Source organism: Chroicocephalus ridibundus, chromosome 16 (assembly GCF_963924245.1).
Source record: "Chroicocephalus ridibundus chromosome 16, bChrRid1.1, whole genome shotgun sequence".
NCBI classification, from domain to species: Eukaryota; Metazoa; Chordata; class Aves; order Charadriiformes; family Laridae; genus Chroicocephalus; species Chroicocephalus ridibundus.
Window position 1 is genome coordinate 3,130,243 of NC_086299.1, and position 15,626 is coordinate 3,145,868.

The 15,626-nt window shown below is 48.6% G+C and overlaps 1 protein-coding gene across 4 annotated transcripts in view; it reads right to left on the reverse strand.

The window, feature by feature from the left end:
• PRDM16 (PR/SET domain 16) overlaps nucleotides 1-15,626 on the reverse strand; it is a 334,663-nt gene that overhangs the window by 18,979 nt on the left and 300,058 nt on the right. For 3 of the 4 annotated variants that reach the window (XM_063353749.1, XM_063353752.1, XM_063353751.1), the window contains 4 exons: nucleotides 15,079-15,232; nucleotides 9,415-10,816; nucleotides 5,646-5,733; nucleotides 1,363-1,532 (listed from right to left, as the gene is read on the reverse strand). In XM_063353749.1, coding sequence (XP_063209819.1) covers nucleotides 1,363-1,532; nucleotides 5,646-5,733; nucleotides 9,415-10,816; nucleotides 15,079-15,232 — 1,814 coding nt within the window. The remainder of the gene's footprint in view (nucleotides 1-1,362; nucleotides 1,533-5,645; nucleotides 5,734-9,414; nucleotides 10,817-15,078; nucleotides 15,233-15,626) is intronic. The other variant, XM_063353750.1, reaches the window with a different exon arrangement.

Genomic DNA, 15,626 nt, shown 5'->3' on the forward strand with positions numbered 1-15,626 from the left:
TTCCACCTATTTTTCTAAAAGCTTTTTGAACGCACGCGAGCTTGTGACACCCACAGCCTCCAACGGGAAGGAGTTCCTCTGCTGAATTTGTGCTGTGTAAAAGAACCTCCCGCTCGTTTGAGCCTCTTGCTCCGTGACTGCCACCCATACTACCTCCTTCTGCACTAGCACAGAGTGTTTTATCACTGCCTCGTCGTTCTCCATCGCTTCAGATTTTTATAGATTTCCTTTATATCCATCTTTAGTTCTTTATCATACAAAATCTACTTGATCATCCTTCTCGGAATTCACAGAATTTCCTTTTGGATAAATGCTGCAGCACGGTGTTACTGTTATCGGGATACACACTCTGCTTAGCATTAGGAAATGCAGCAATGGGAAATGAAAGAACAGAAGGAACTGTGTTCCATCATAAACCTGATTCACAGTAAACCTTAAAAGGAAGGGTGGTATAAATAAAAACATTAATATTAAGGATGAAGGGTTACATTCTGTGACTATGAAACCTGACACTTAATGTTGTTGATAGAAGCTATGAGTAGACTTTCGTAATTTAAGAGACATTCAGCACCTTCAGACGTCCTTGAGATGAATGGTTAATGTGAGTGTTAATCAACAATGAAAATCCAAATATTGACTTGCTAGTGTATATCTAAATGTAAGTTTAGTCCCTGTTGTAGGTAGAAACCTCAAATTTCTAAACACTCAACTGAATTTTGAGCCCGTGGCAAAGTTGAACATAGAGCCTCGTCAAACAAAATACGTACCCCCTTACTGCACCCAAGAAAAATGGGGTGGGAGCCACCCCAAGAACCCCTAGGAGCTGCAGGTAAAACTGCGTAAGCAGATACAGGTTTTTATTCCCCGGTGATCTGCTCCGATACCAGCTTTTAGAGCTGCAACAGATACAGAAGTATTTCTGTGGATACAATTGTGTTTGAAAAAGTGGTTTACTGTATGGCATTTTTAAAATTGCATTATTTTGCATAGCTGAGATTGGACGTAGCTGAGATCGCACTCACACTGGAAACTGCGGCATTTGCTACCACACACGAGAGACTTGGCTTGGAAAATTCTGTTTGCTTGAGAATCTCCAGATCTGCTCTCAAGGTTATTAAAAATTACAATGAAAATAGAAGATGCTGATTTTCTACCAGACAAAACAAGCTATTTCAGAGTGAATTAGTCATCAGAACGCTCTGTTCTAATTCTGCTGCTTCTTGTTTTCCCTCCCACCCCTGCCGAGACAGTAAAGATGTCCATGGGAAGTTGCTCCGTTGCCCGCTGGTGTCTGATGGAGCTTCCCAGCCGGGGTGCCATCCTCCAGGGCTGCCCCTCCGAGCTGGGGGGCCGGTCCCTTACCTGCAGGTGTATCGCTCCTTGCCCTTGCGCAGGATGGGGTCGGAGAGCGTGGGCGGCGGCGATCGGAAGTTGAAGGGGTGATGTGGAAGGGGCTGCAGGGAAGTGCCAGTGTCCGCCTTCATGGCTGCAAAACTCTCCAGTTTCTCTGTCATTGTTTCTATGGCTGACATCTGCAAGTACAAGGCGAGACCTCGTGTCATAAGAACCCACGGTGAGAACAGTATCTGATGCATAAAACATGCCTTTTAGCACTAGTATGTTGGTCAAAGCCTGTTGCTGATGTTTGCTCTTACTCTCAGAAGAGAGCTGCACAGCGTGACATGGAGCCACTGAATCCAGCCAGGAAAGAGAAATAGCGTGTCGGGCTCAGAGAACTCCAAAACGACTGGCAAAGCCATGCAGTAACCATCAGATCTTAGAAATCAGGCACTTGTTTACCTTCTGCAATGTGCACGTGTTTACTTCCAGCATTTCAGATTTAAAATTATCTCAGAATACGCCTGGTTTCCCTTTTTCCAGGGATGACGCTGCAATTAGACAACGCGTTCAACTGCTGGACGTAGAACTCACCGCCCAAGCCCTCCTCAAACCCAAACCCAAGTCTTGGCACACGAGGAGGTCTGATTTCTCATGCAGCACCCGTCCCCCTGGCAGGGCTCGGAGGGGCGGCAGCAGCGAGCCACGGGCAGGCAGGTCAGCAAGAGAGCCTGGGTTGGAGAGGACAGGGGAATTTTGGGCAGAAGGCAGAGGAATCCTGGCCAAAGCGGAGCGGGAGGGAGCACGGGGAATGCGCAACCGCTGACCCGGGGGCTGAGAAGGAGGAGAGGCTGAGGCTGGAGGGGTGAAGAGGGAGCAGGGGGAAGAGGAGGATTAAGATCAGGCTCAGGATGGAGCGGGTCCACAGAGAGTTTGCCTGGCGAAGAGGCTAATATTTTAATTATATGTAAGAAAGGTTCAGAAGCAGGTAACGGTGATGGAAGGATGGGTGGGAAATGGCTGAGCTTCCTGGAGTGAAAGGGAATTCCAGCCAAAATACTCTCTGTGAGCTGCGGCTGGATGAGTTACGGTTAGGAGGACCACAGCCTACACACTGGAAGCCTGGTGGGATGGCAGCGGCAGACACACAGGCCTAGAGCTGTGACACCAAACAGAGCGTCTCTGGGTGCCTTTATCAGCGTTAGTTCGTACGACTCGGCAACGGCCACGTTCTCACGCACACACGGGGTTAAACACCACACCAGAAAGAGGGAGAAAGGGAAACACCTGGAGATACAGGAGAACGGGAAAGCAAGAAAGGAAAGAAAAAAGTTGGCCTGTGTGCAAAAATAAGGATACACGTAAAAATCCTACCTAAAGAAAAGCACTTTTACTTTCATTAGAGCAAAACAGGAAATCCAAATCCATGAGAGAAACGCAACTGGGAGGACTACGCTGACATCTCCAGCGCTCAATTTTATGCACTCTTGAGAGCACTTTTCAAGATACCAAGCAGAAAACATGGATAAAACAAACAAGGCGGCAATAAAGCTGCCTCCTCGCCGCAGATGACATCAGTGGGAAGGACGGGAGCGCCGGGGGCAGCGGGAGCCCGAGCGGAGAGTCAGCCCGAGAGCGGGGGACAGCGAGAGCGGAAGGCAGTAGGAAGCCATATATCAAAAGTAGATGCTCTATTGTACAGGAAGGGCTGACCTTTTGCACGTTTACACTTTATTAAACTGGGCTCGGGGAGGGGGGGAAAGAGAGCCAAGATATTGTTTAAAATGTATGACTATAAAAAAAGTTGTCTTAATCACCAAAGAATACATTGTGGAAGGCTGACAACCATTCATAAGCTGTAAAAAAGAGGAGTAGTAAAACCCATTTCTCGATAATAGATCCACGGCCCCTTAGTTGGAGGCTCCCAGCCCATGATAAATAGTAAGTAATACTTAGCGCCAGCCACTTGAAAAGGTTACTTGATCATTTACAGCAAAAGCTCTGCCCCAGCTGCCAGTCATGTAACAAAACCATCATGTTAAAATGCTATCCGGATCTTTCAGAGCTATGCCACTCAGCCCTTTGCTGGAGTACCTGGAGATATCTTTTGTTGTGCCCTGTTCTTTAGGCACTTAGTCAGAGATGTTTGCTGGCTTGATAGCCGTAGGCTTATTTTAAAATTCTAAACACCGGCCATAGCCTCTCCAGCGGTAAAGGCACTTTGCTATTTAGGGAACAACTGCCTGGTTATAATAAAAAAGAAGGGGAGAAGAAAAGAAACTTAACAGGTGAGAAAAGGTTTCCCATTAGTTATCAAAAAGTTACACCATTTATTTATGTCGTCCAGATTTTCATTTAAAATAGAGAATGCAAGAATAACTCCCATCAGAGCAGAGAAACTGCTGTCAATGACTGGCTAAGAAATACAAGTTGCCTGAAATTCATTTTGAGACAGAAATCATCCTCTGAACGCTGTGTCTTTATCACATCTTTTGGCTCAATCACATCCCACCCGGGGCCCTCCATGAGGGCTGGGGAACTATTCGCAGAAGAAAAGGCTGAGAGCGGACCAGAAACACAGGTAGAGCGTGCCTCTAATTGACCCGGTATATGAACGTTGGTCCTCATGAAGAAGACACGCAGGAGCCTCTGAAAATACGATTTCTTAGGAAAAGATCCAGGTTAATATAGGATGGGGATCTGGGAGTAAAAACCTCACATACTCTTGAACAAATGACCTGTGTCTTCGTTCACCGTATTTGAAATACCCGATTGATGACACACCATGGGAACAGCAACTCTCCAGACCAAGTGATCTGTACACAGCAACCTCTTTATTAAAAATTAGTTATCAGGAAGTTTCGGGCTCGAGTGATTGTAAATTTTCGGCTATTCTGTGTGATAAGCTATTAGAGATAACCAGACCTTCCACATCTTTTCATTGCCATGGGAAGAGGACGTGGTCAGGATTTCGGGAACAATGTTAATAACCTTCCACCCACTGCTCGCTCCCGCTCAGGCTCTGTTCGCTTCTCATCGCCGTGTTGGGTTGCTTTGCCACACTAGCTCCTCCCCGCTATCAGATTCTTTACAGGCAGATATCCCCACTATTCTAACTCACACAAACACAGGATGTTCCTGGCCAGCCTGTCACCATTATCCAGCCTCTACGAAGGAAAAATCGGGGGAAGTTATTAACCAAACTCTGAGGCTCATGCAAAACAATGAGGGAACTAAGTTTAGCTGTGAAAGCAACCAGGATCCAGCTTTCACAAACCTGCACGTTATTTATCTAAGGTGGGAAACATTATCAGAGGAGAACAATGCATGTGAATATAAAGGAGAGTACAATAGTGCCCACGGAGCTCAGCTCCCAGCGTGTGGTCGCTGCAGGAGGGACGGAGGACAGCTGGGACCGGAGGGGATGTCGGGCAGCGTGGGGCAGAACTCCCCGCGTTCTCTTTACGGAGCAAGGAATGCTACGGGCAGAGGGAAACATCGCTTCTCGGACAGTTCGGCTGTCACTTATGAGATAGGGGGGTTTGTAAACCGGGGTTGATTCTTGTGGACAGTCGTGGTTGCGCTGGACTTAGTTGTGCCTTTTGCACCCTCTGGGGTAAAGGCCTGGCCTGGCCGTGCCGTGGGCTGATGGGCTGGTGTTCCCATCCGCTCTCCAGCGGGAAAGCTGTCCAGCAGCGCTTCCCACTGCTCTGCAGGGACTCGCACCTGAAGGAGATGCAGAGGGAGCAAATATCCGCGAGTTGTCAGAAGACGAGAGCCTAGAGCAGCTGGGCAGGAAGGAGAGAACACAAGTTCTCCGTCAAGTGACCCATCACCCTTTGGAGCAGAAGCGAGCCCTGATTCTCCACTGCCCTGCACTTTCACGCTTTCTAGGTGATGAAAGGGAACGTCAGGCAGGTATAAAATGCTACTGCTGGGATGCTGGGCAGTCCCTCTCCACTGTGCACTACTGCAAATGACTGCACCGGGCCTTCCAGGTGTTCCCTATAGAAAAGTTACGCAGGCAGTCCGGCAGGGGAACGGGGGCTCTGACAGACCACATGAGCTGCCCAGACCCCATCCCTGTCCTTCTGTTGATGCAAAAGAAACAGCAAGGCATAACTACCGCCATCCTCAAACCAAGTCTGAGATTAAAAGTATCTGAAAGCAACTGGTGGAAAATAGTGGAGTTTCCAGTTGGGCCCTTGGATGAGAAAGAGCCTGATCCAAGTAACCTGTTTGTACCAGCTCCATCTCAAACTCCTTGGCGTTCCATCAACGCTGCCTCCTAACGTCGCTGCCCTTACCTGGGGGTGAAAAAGCAGCGGGGAGGGTCGCAGGTACTTCTCCTTTAGGGCACCCACAGGATCTGTCACCTTCCGCTTCTCCACCCTGCTGGACAACAAGACAGAGGGTTACATACCTCACAGGGCTACAGGCAGCAAAGAAACACCCAACCCATTTGCAGAGGCGTTTAAATTATATATATGAGGCTCTTCTATCGACACAAATGTCTGTCTTCCCCTTCTACTGGATATTACACATTATGACCCACAAGTTACTCCACAAAAGGCACAATATGAAAACGGATCCCCTCCTTTGGGCAATATTTTTTTAGCCGTCAGATTGACGACTAAGAAAACATTTTGATCTTTCTGTGTGAGAACTAATGCCTTCGCTATGGTGGTTTATAAGCCTCTGCTGTTGTGAAATATGAAAAAAACCTTTACAGCAAAAGCAATGCTTAAGTGGGAGAAGCTCGAGAGTCCACAGCAGGCAGCCGCTGCACGGAAAAAATTTGTCTTTGAGAGTTTGTCTTTATCTTCAGAGTTAACACTGGGTCAGGCTTTGCAACCCCAAGTGTGCTGAAATCATTAGGTGTTTCATATTTATTTCCTCCCTTGCAGCTGAGATATAATTTGCATTGAGTTTCTTTGGCAAGCATATGTGGACAACAATTCTAAAAGTTGGGAACCGGTGGGAGATTTCTGAAGCGACTTAGGAACCCGAGTTCTTCTGACGACACTTCGGTCCATTCAACATTCCAAGCTGAAGCATCTTATTATGCAGAAACAATCCTAAACTTTTGAAAATATTGGCTTTGCTTTCACAAAATATTCTACTTGCAGGGAAACCGTGGTGTGGAATCACCAAAAAGAGAAAGTGAAATGTCCTCCATGGGAAAAAGTGTTATGAAAGTGACTCCAATAAATGCAGCTGCATCTTTAAATTACTGGAATCGAGTCCATCTCAGCTAAACCAGCAGAAATCCAATAGTAAGAGTAATTTTAACTACATTAGTCCAGCATAAATGAGAGCAAATTATTTTGCCGCATTTCAGCTGATTGGTGCGTGGATCAAATTACCAAAGAGTTTAAAAGAAGAGTCATGCAGAGTGCTATTTAGCGAACTGTATTTAATCTGCATTTAATTTTTTTTTTAGGTAGAACAAAAAGAGAAGAGCTGGATTTGAAACGCAGTCGGAATTACTGTGCTTCGGAAGGCACGTGTTCTTATGGGCACGAGTTTTCAGAAAAACAACAATACGTAAAAAGTTTCTCCCTGGCACAAGGTAAAAGAGTAAATCACAGGGAGCAAGAGCCGGCGCGGTGAAGCTTTGCCCTGGGCGCCGCACTGGTCGCTGCGATGCCCCGGGGCTGCCCCGGTCCCTGGCATCCCCCCGGCAGCACAAAGCCAAAGCCGCCGAGAAGCGATGGCGGCGTTTGCCACAGCGTTACCATCTCCCGGCGCCGGGGAACGAGGACACGACAAACGGACCAACTCCCTCGTCAGAGCCGAATTCCGCAGCCAGCGGAGGATTAAGCTGATCTTTTCAGCCCGGTGCCTGAGAACGTTACCTTAACAAGGCTGAGCTAAAAACTGCACTGATTTCAGTCTGTCTGGCTGCATTAAATTATATCACCAGGAGAAAATGTCAAGGATTTAAGTGGCCTTTGGGAGAAAAATGAAGGAGCCAAATGATGTGAGAGAGTCTGATAAAGAGAAGTTTAGAAACAAAATATTTCCATATTTTTTAAGCTGGGACTTGGAAGCTCTGCTGTTTAGCTCATTACATCAGAAGTCTGATTCGCAAGCAACTCCACCGCTGGCTTTCTATTTTAATATATTACTAAAACTATATGCATCCCGTGGAATGCAACAAATGATGCCCCCATCCTTCACTTCCATCTGTCTTCTGGACCTTTACGGTTTTCCCGAGGCCACTATTTTAATTGGCAACGGCTTTTCCGACCCATGTTATTTTAACATTCCTAGTGAGAATGCCCAGAGGTGGCAGGATCCTACGTTAACTCGAAGCTTTTGCCTTTCTAGCCCATTTATTTATTTTTTTCCAGAAGTTCCTTTTACAAAAATAAATGCCGGACTATTTACATCATGACTTATTTTTCCAGGAGGAGATGACCACGGTGGGTCCCAGACAGAATACATTACACGTCCCGAGCTGTGATGTAGCCGTTTCCATCACAGATGGTCAGCGTGTAAGCAAGCAACACAGCGTCAGCCCCGAGAGCGCTGGCAGAGCGAGAGACGCTTTCTTAATAGCCAGCAATGAGGGCTCGCTAATCCTCATCTCGGCTGACAGTTCCTTGGCCTGCCTAGACATTGACATCATTTTTTCCCACAGTTATCAGCCGCACAATAGCAGCGAGGCAGTGCCATGGGTGCTGTTCTCCTGGCCGGCGGCGAAGGTCGCGCCGCCTGTTGCTGCTCGCAGCCCTTTGAAGGCTCAAGCGAACCATCCCGGCGCTGACACAATCGCTCTGCGGCCACTACGAGTCTTCCCAGTGCTACGGAAACACCGGCTTCCACAGCACGTCCATGGACCTCGCAGCAGGCTGGGTCCCGGCCACACTCGGGGCACGTTGGGCTCAAGTCACCCAAGAACAAACCATCCCCTCCAGAACGGGCCGTTCAACGAGCCCGCTGCACCTACCGAAATGGATGCTATGAAGCATCCTATCCTAAGGGAGAATTGATTGCCATGTTAATGTCTAAATCAAGTAGCTCAGGATACCTCTTTTCACCCAACTTTACTACAAACAAGGACACGGTATTCGCTATGTGCCAAACCCATCTCATCCGCAGCAGGAGGACAACAAAGGTAGTGCCAGTGCGCGGGTGGGGAATACACAAACTTACCGGTACCCTCCCTGCAAAGCTTAAAATAATCTTCCTTTAGAAACAGGTTTTACAAAAAGCTCTAAAACAACAAAAGACTCAAGTGTTCCCTGTAGAGCTGAATTCATTCCTTCTGGAATTTTAACTGGCATTTGGATAACTCCATCCAGCCTGCTTTAGACGTGCCTTCCCTCTTCAGCTTATTCTAGGCATGACATCAGGCATCGCGCCTTCCTCAACAACCAGCCGTTTCAAGAAAAACTAGAAACCCCTTTTTATCTTCTACAAAAGGTAAGTCTGCGAGAAACGTATCCGGGACATATATCCGGATAATAACACGCTACTGTGTATTTACACTGTACTTGTTACTCCAGACTTCAAAATGTTTCAAAAGGCTGGGCCCACAACAGCAGTTCCTCCAAACTGAAAAACTCGACGAAAAGGAATTAGAAAGCAAAAGGGGGGTGGGGAGGAAGAAAGGTGAAGTGGCTCACAAAAGGCCATCAAGTCAGTCAGTGGGAGAGCTGCATTTCCAGGCTCCCAGGGCTCCTGACTCATTCCCAAGCCATGAGAGCCCGGGCTCCGAGGCATCTGAACTCTGCATTCTTATCGAATCAAACCTCTGGAATTTCCCCAGCAGAAGTGCCATCTTAGTGTTGGCTCGTGGGAGAGTCCTTAAATAGGTCAAGTTTCTTCTTTATCAAAATAAGGATGTGTTCTTTATACACATCGATTACGAGTACTCCTCCCAATCATTCAGCCCCTTCGATTCAGGAAATGCAACGTGCTGTCACAAAGCCGAGGGAAGTACCATCAGCTGCAGCAGACTGCCACTGCTCTTTCTAAAGAACCTACACCCCGACCTGCCTCAAGATGCGATGTCAGCTAGAAAACTAGCTCGTTAGAGGAAACGTTTAAGGCAGGGTATGTTAATACCTGTATATGGGGTCCATGAAAAAGGGTGATGGCTTAGCATAATGCAGGGATGGCTGCTGAGGCAGCTGCGACTGGGAAATCTTGGGTAAGACTTCACTTGCCATCAGCTTCCTTTCCCCATAAATGTGGTTCTTCCGTGGCTCTCTTCCTCCGTTCTGACTGGCTCGGATGCGGTTGCCAATGCTCAGATCCAGTGGCTGTTCTTCCCCTGAGGATGGGGCTGGCAGGACCTTGGGTGGCGGCAAGATTGGCTTAATCTCTTTTGGCTTTGTGGTGAGATCGAAGGGCGACTCTGAGCTGGTGCTGCCTACTTTGTGGAGGTCCCTGGGTGACTTTGGTTCTGCCTTGACCAGCAAGTTGTGATTGAGGGTCCGCTCCGTAAAAGGATAGAGTGAATGGGGGAAATTGGGGAGGAACTGAAAAGGGAACATGGAATGATACGGGAGCGAACCCATCTTTTTCTCCTGCATCCCCATAAAGCCAGGCCCAAAATACTTCTCCGCGATGGAGGCGATAGCTTTAATAGAGTCATTGGCTGCCCCCGTGGTAGGCAGCAGGTGCTCCTCGGGGGGAGGAAAGAAGGAATGCTGAGAATAGAAGAGGGGGATCTCACTCGTGTTGTTGGTGGAACTTGCAGACACAGAGCTGCTGACAAAATCTGGCTTGCTCTCAATTTGTTTGCCCTTATCTTTTGTTTTGTCCCTGTCACTCTCTGCATCGCTGTCCAGATCAGAACCGGTGCCAGTAGTGGTGTCCAGATCTGTGCCTGTGGTTGTATTGACGTCCTCGAAGTCGCTGCCATCGGACATGTCACTGTTCCTGGCTTTTAGCTTCTCCAGGTAGGAGTTTTCCAGGCTGCTCTCACACTTCTCCTCCCCTGACGCGGCCTGGTTGCTGTTGCTCACTGCAGAGATCAGAGGGAGTGCTGGGTTCCCAAGGGGGCTTGGAAGCTTTGCGTCTTGAGTGTGGTTGAGGGGACTTTTGAGCAGTTGTGTGGGTGGTAACAAGGGGGGCCTGGGGTACAGAGACGGTGGGAAAATCCCTGGGAATCCCGGAGTGAGGGCAGGAAACGCTGGGGGGGCGGGTGAGAATGGAAGACCACCCGGGTGCGGGCGGGATGGAAAATAATCATTAAATCCCAGGCTGGCGTGATTGAGGTTGGGAGAGGGCTTGGATTTGTCCATCATGGAAGTGGGCGTTAGGGGGAGGCCGGGGGCAAAGATCCCGCCCGGGCTGTAATGGTTCTTGCCCTCGCAGAAGCGGCGGTGCTTGTTGAGAGAGGAGGTAGTGCTGAACATCTGCCCGCAGTCCTTGCACTTGATCTGGGTGCGACAGTCCGCGTGCATCCGCTTGTGACGGCAGAGGTTGGAGAACTGCGTGTAGGATTTGTGACAGACCTCACCTAAAGCGTCAACAGAAACCAACAACAAAAGCGATATGAAATTAACAGGAAGCGGCAGGGAATTCACCCGGAGCTTCAGCGGCCTCCCCCCACCCCCCGAAACCCCCTTTCCCTAAAGACAGAAGAGAAGAGGCAAAAAGCAGGCCGCGGCCACACGCCCAACTGGAGCCCTAGGAGCCCAGCTCCACGTTCCTCCTGCCAGGGCTTCCCTCTGCTCTCCCTCCCCAACTTTCAGCACACTGTTTAATTTCTTTGTGCTTCAGCTCTCCCTAACGAGTCCATCTGCTCTCCTCACTTTGCACGCACGAGGGAAAAGCCATCTCCCCCTTCCCATGTTCACATAGGGCTCAGCCACCCCCGGCTCGATCCTGGCTACGCCTAGGGAAGGAAGAGGCAGCCCTGGGAGTCCTGGCGGAGGGGGCGCTGGCTGGGAGCCCCCCGGAGCAGCCACAGAAACGCTTCCTCTGAACCCCATCCATGTCCAGCTGCACCGGCCGGGCTCGCAGAGGCTCCCGTCCCAGAAACTCACCTCCCTCCCGATAAACCCCCTCCTAGAGAATCTCCCAACAACGACTAGAGGAATCCGAAGGGATGCACTGCTCCCGCTCACGCTTTGTTCTGCAATTTGCTCTGGCAGGGGGGTCAGAATAGATGATCTCCAGAGGTCCCTTCCAACCCTATGGTTCTATGATTTTCTATTAATATTAGCTAGTCTGCTTCCCCAGTAGTGCTGGCACGGCAGGGAGCGCTGAAGGGAGAAGAACTTTGCCTCATTTCATCAAACCTACCCTTTCTTTAACGCCATTAATAGTAAGTAACCACCCCGTAGGGATGCTCTATAAATACTTTGCCAGCCAGGCCCCAGTTCAGCCAGGAGCGGGGTGAGATCTTGCATTCATTACATTAGTGAGACACCCAGCAATGCTAAGTTAACGCTACATCAGTGTTTTCTTTAACGACCTGTAAATACCAAGCTTTCAAAATGTGGATTTTTATGACCTCCTTCACCTACAGACTTTGCTGGTGTGGAAGGAACAGGGCAAAGCAAGAAAAAAATCCCACCCAAACTTTTCTATCTATCAAAACACTGTAACTTTTTATTATCCAATGCCTCTTTCAACATAGGAATAAATTCTACTTCTCAGTGAATTAACACACTTCTTTCACCGGAGAACTGCTGTTATCACCATTTTGTACGCATGGAAACGGAGACAAAGAGAGGGAAAGTAGATTGTCCGGAGCTGGGCAGGCAAGGACCCGAATCCAGCCTCTCCTGCCAGCCAGCGCTCCGACCCAGCGACAAACTGGCCCTTCCTCCCCCCTCCCTCCCACTCCCAGGGACACACAAGCCTGACTCTCCCTGTATTTTCTTCTAAATCTTTAGGATTTACATCAGTGCTTGAATATCAAATGAACGTCAGGAGAATATTTCACCGGCAGCTCTGAAGATATAAGGGGAAGCCCTTTCCATTGAAATTGAAAGCAAAGATTATTAAAAATGAACAGATTTGACATTTCAGTTCGAACGAGCACCCCAAAACTCTGGATTGTCGCTGAAGGGTCTGGTTTCCAACTGCACTAGAGATTTAACACGAACCGCCTTTCCTCAGAGTGTTCCGGCCTTTCTGCTTTGGGCTTAGACACAGCGAGGGGCTGCAAAGGAGGCACAAAGAGAAGAACTCGAAAGCCGTCAGAAGAGTTTCAGTGTTCGAGCAACTGCTTTTTCAAATGAGTGTGCCAAAGCCATCCCTAGTTTTTGGCAATCACACCTTAAAAACTCGTGTCAGTTCTTCTGAATGACCATTATTGTACACATACAGTTTTATGGCTGCTGCACGTATTATTTTAGCTACCTTAGACTTTCAAAGAAAGGGCTTATTTAGTTTTTTTACTCAATTTTAAAATGCTCTCTTAATAAATACCTAAACAGAGTTCTTAAAGGAAACACCGCTCAACTTATGTTCCATAAAGCTAACAGGGATTAGATACAACCGCCTCTGTTTCTGTAGAAATTCGAGCAGAAGGATCCGTCAGCATCTGCCGAACACCCGCGTCCCGCAGCCCCCTCCCGCCTTCCCGGGCCGTCCCTGCGCTGTGCCACTGCGGGGGCTGCGGCTGCCACCAGCCCGGCTCCGGGGGACGCCACGTGCCACATGCCACCCGCGGGCGCTGGCAGGGACAGACCCCTGCCGCCCCTCTCGCTTCTGACACTACTTCAACTTCTGGGACCAAAACCTTCTGGAGCTTTGGTTCCAGAAGGGACGAGCGTTTCTCTCCCCAGAAAAGCCGTCATCTCTGGGGAGGGAAGTGACCGTGTGTGTCCCCGCGAACAGGCAGGTGCAAACACCTCTGTGGGTAACGATACCACAAGGAAGCTCCCTCTCAAATTACTAATATCTGAAAAAAAAGCCGCATTTGGGTGGATTTCTTTAAAAATGCAAGCTCTTCTTTCCAGAAAAAATGACCCTTCTCTAATTTTAACCATCTCCCCTGCCACGTGCCAGGGGATGCGATACTGTGGGTTAGACGATGCACACAGGCTTATAACAAACGGCTGAACTGCTTGTGCCGATTGTACCACAACCGCGTGCGCTTTCTGTCAGCTTTCACCGGCTCCACACCGTGTGTGTGGCGTTTCCTTCGGTTTTATTGTACGCATTCGCAATATTACAAAAAAGAAGTTGTATTGTCCCCACACGGCAAAACTTTATAAGACGACTAAGGACAACAAAAGCAAAGTCTTCCAAGGGAATTAGGTTCCTTTTTGCCATTTTCCGCCCCAGGAAGAGTTGCTAGACATATGATGCTGCACAAAATTTCCTAAAGAAAAGTCCTACAGTTATGCGAGCTCAGATCATCATTCTAAAATAAGGAAAAGTGGAAATTTTGGGGTTAAGTCTCCAGTTGTACGATGATTTAGTAACTCCGCACGTTATGCCCTCTCTCGCTGTTCTGTGTTCTGCAGTTATAAAGTTACGGTTTTGTGGGGGTTTTTAAAGCCAGGTATAATATTGTAAAAAACAAACAAACAAACATCCCCCTTTCTTCCACCGAAGAGGAAACTTCCCCGCGAACGCCGGCCGAAGCTGCTAATGGATTCCATACTCACGCTCGTGGCTCCACCTGGCACATCTGAGCGAGGCAGAATCAGCCCCCAGTTGTTCCCCACACTGATTTAGACTGACAACCCCCTAATTCTTATGAGGTGAGAGTGAGGAGATTATGAGGAGAAATCATTCATCTCGCTGCAGCGATACTATGAGATTCAAATTATCTCTTTCATGTGCCCGTCGTCAAATGAAAGATTGCATCAAAATGAGCAATAAGAGTATTTTTTCTTCCTCCACTGACACCCATCTGATTATCTCGGAGCGCATTAATGAAACAAGTCTCCCAGGATGCTCCTGCATGCTGTTCCCATTATACCAACAGGGGAAAAAAGGCAGAAGTGGGTTCAGTGGCTTCCCTCCCGAAACATCAAAGCCGGGAATCAAACACAGATCCCGTTCCGTGCTTGAAGCACACTTTCTGAGGAGTGTCAGGAAGTAGCCCCCAAAGTTCCTAGAGCTTTGTTGTGACACAATCCACTTTGCTGCACAGTTATCAAAATCCAATAGGTGCTCTGTCAATTAAAAATATATACAGCCCTGAGAATGACAAGAAATGAGGTGAACGGCTCTCGAGGGAAAATGCCCTTTTGGAAATATTCCACTGGAGGACGAAGGACACAGTTAATCTGCTATTTATTTGGTATCCAAGCATTATCTAGATGAAACATGCAGTAAATAAAGAAGAAAAAACTCTTTTTAAAAACCTTCTTCTTGTCTCTGTGACTATTCCGAATTCTTTACAATGGCTACGGGATTTGAGGCACCCCTGAAAAACATTTCGATCAGGCTGTGTCAGCTATTTATTTATGTCACCAACATGAACATTCAAAAATGATTAAGGAAAAAAAGGAGAGAGAAAGAAAAGATATGAGAAAATGGCATCGCTAGGACTGCTGAGAGACTCGGCTTTTAACTTGTCAAGAAAGTCAAAAACTGCCATGAATGTTTACTGAAAAAACAGGGAGCATGCAAAAAAAAAAAAAAAAAAAAGAAAAAAAAAAGAAAAAAAATCACTGCGGAATTTCATCTTGTGCTCTGACCTATAAAATTACAGCGGCTGCTCACAGAGGGACAGCCAGTACTGGGGGGCCCCCGCAGGATACGTGCAATTATAGCGAAAGCCAGAGCTCTGTGATGGCCGTGACAACTTACATATGAAAGGTTTGACAGTGCTGTGAATGTGCTTGTGCTGTTTGAGGCCGGAGGAGGTGGCGAAGGTTTTGCCGCAGTCCGGGCAGGCATGGGCCCGCGCGCCGACGTGCTGGGAACGGATGTGCCGCTGGAGGTTGCTGGGGTCGGTAAACACCTGAAAGAGAAAACGCCTTGAGGGAGGGAAACAAAGCAGGCGGGGGGACAAGCGTAGAGGTGAAAAGCTTGACTATCTTTTGCGTTTTTTTCGCCACCGCTCCCGGCATTAGGCGGGCAGGATATTCACCTCCCGCTGCAGGCAGACAATGAGCCCAGCCGGGCTGCGTCGTGCCCTGCCCGGCTGCTGGCACGTTCCCGGCAGCCTGCGGTGCTCGCAGGCAACAGGCCTTTGCTTTCCCCTGTCGGCCCGGCGCCCGCCGCCCCGGCAGCACCTCCAGTACCCGGGGAAAGGCCAGAGGCGAGATGTCGGGGCCAGGCTGAGCTTCCGACCCAAGCTGAGATGGCTGAGCACACCGCTCTCCTTGGCTACCACGCTCCACACCACGGCCGGG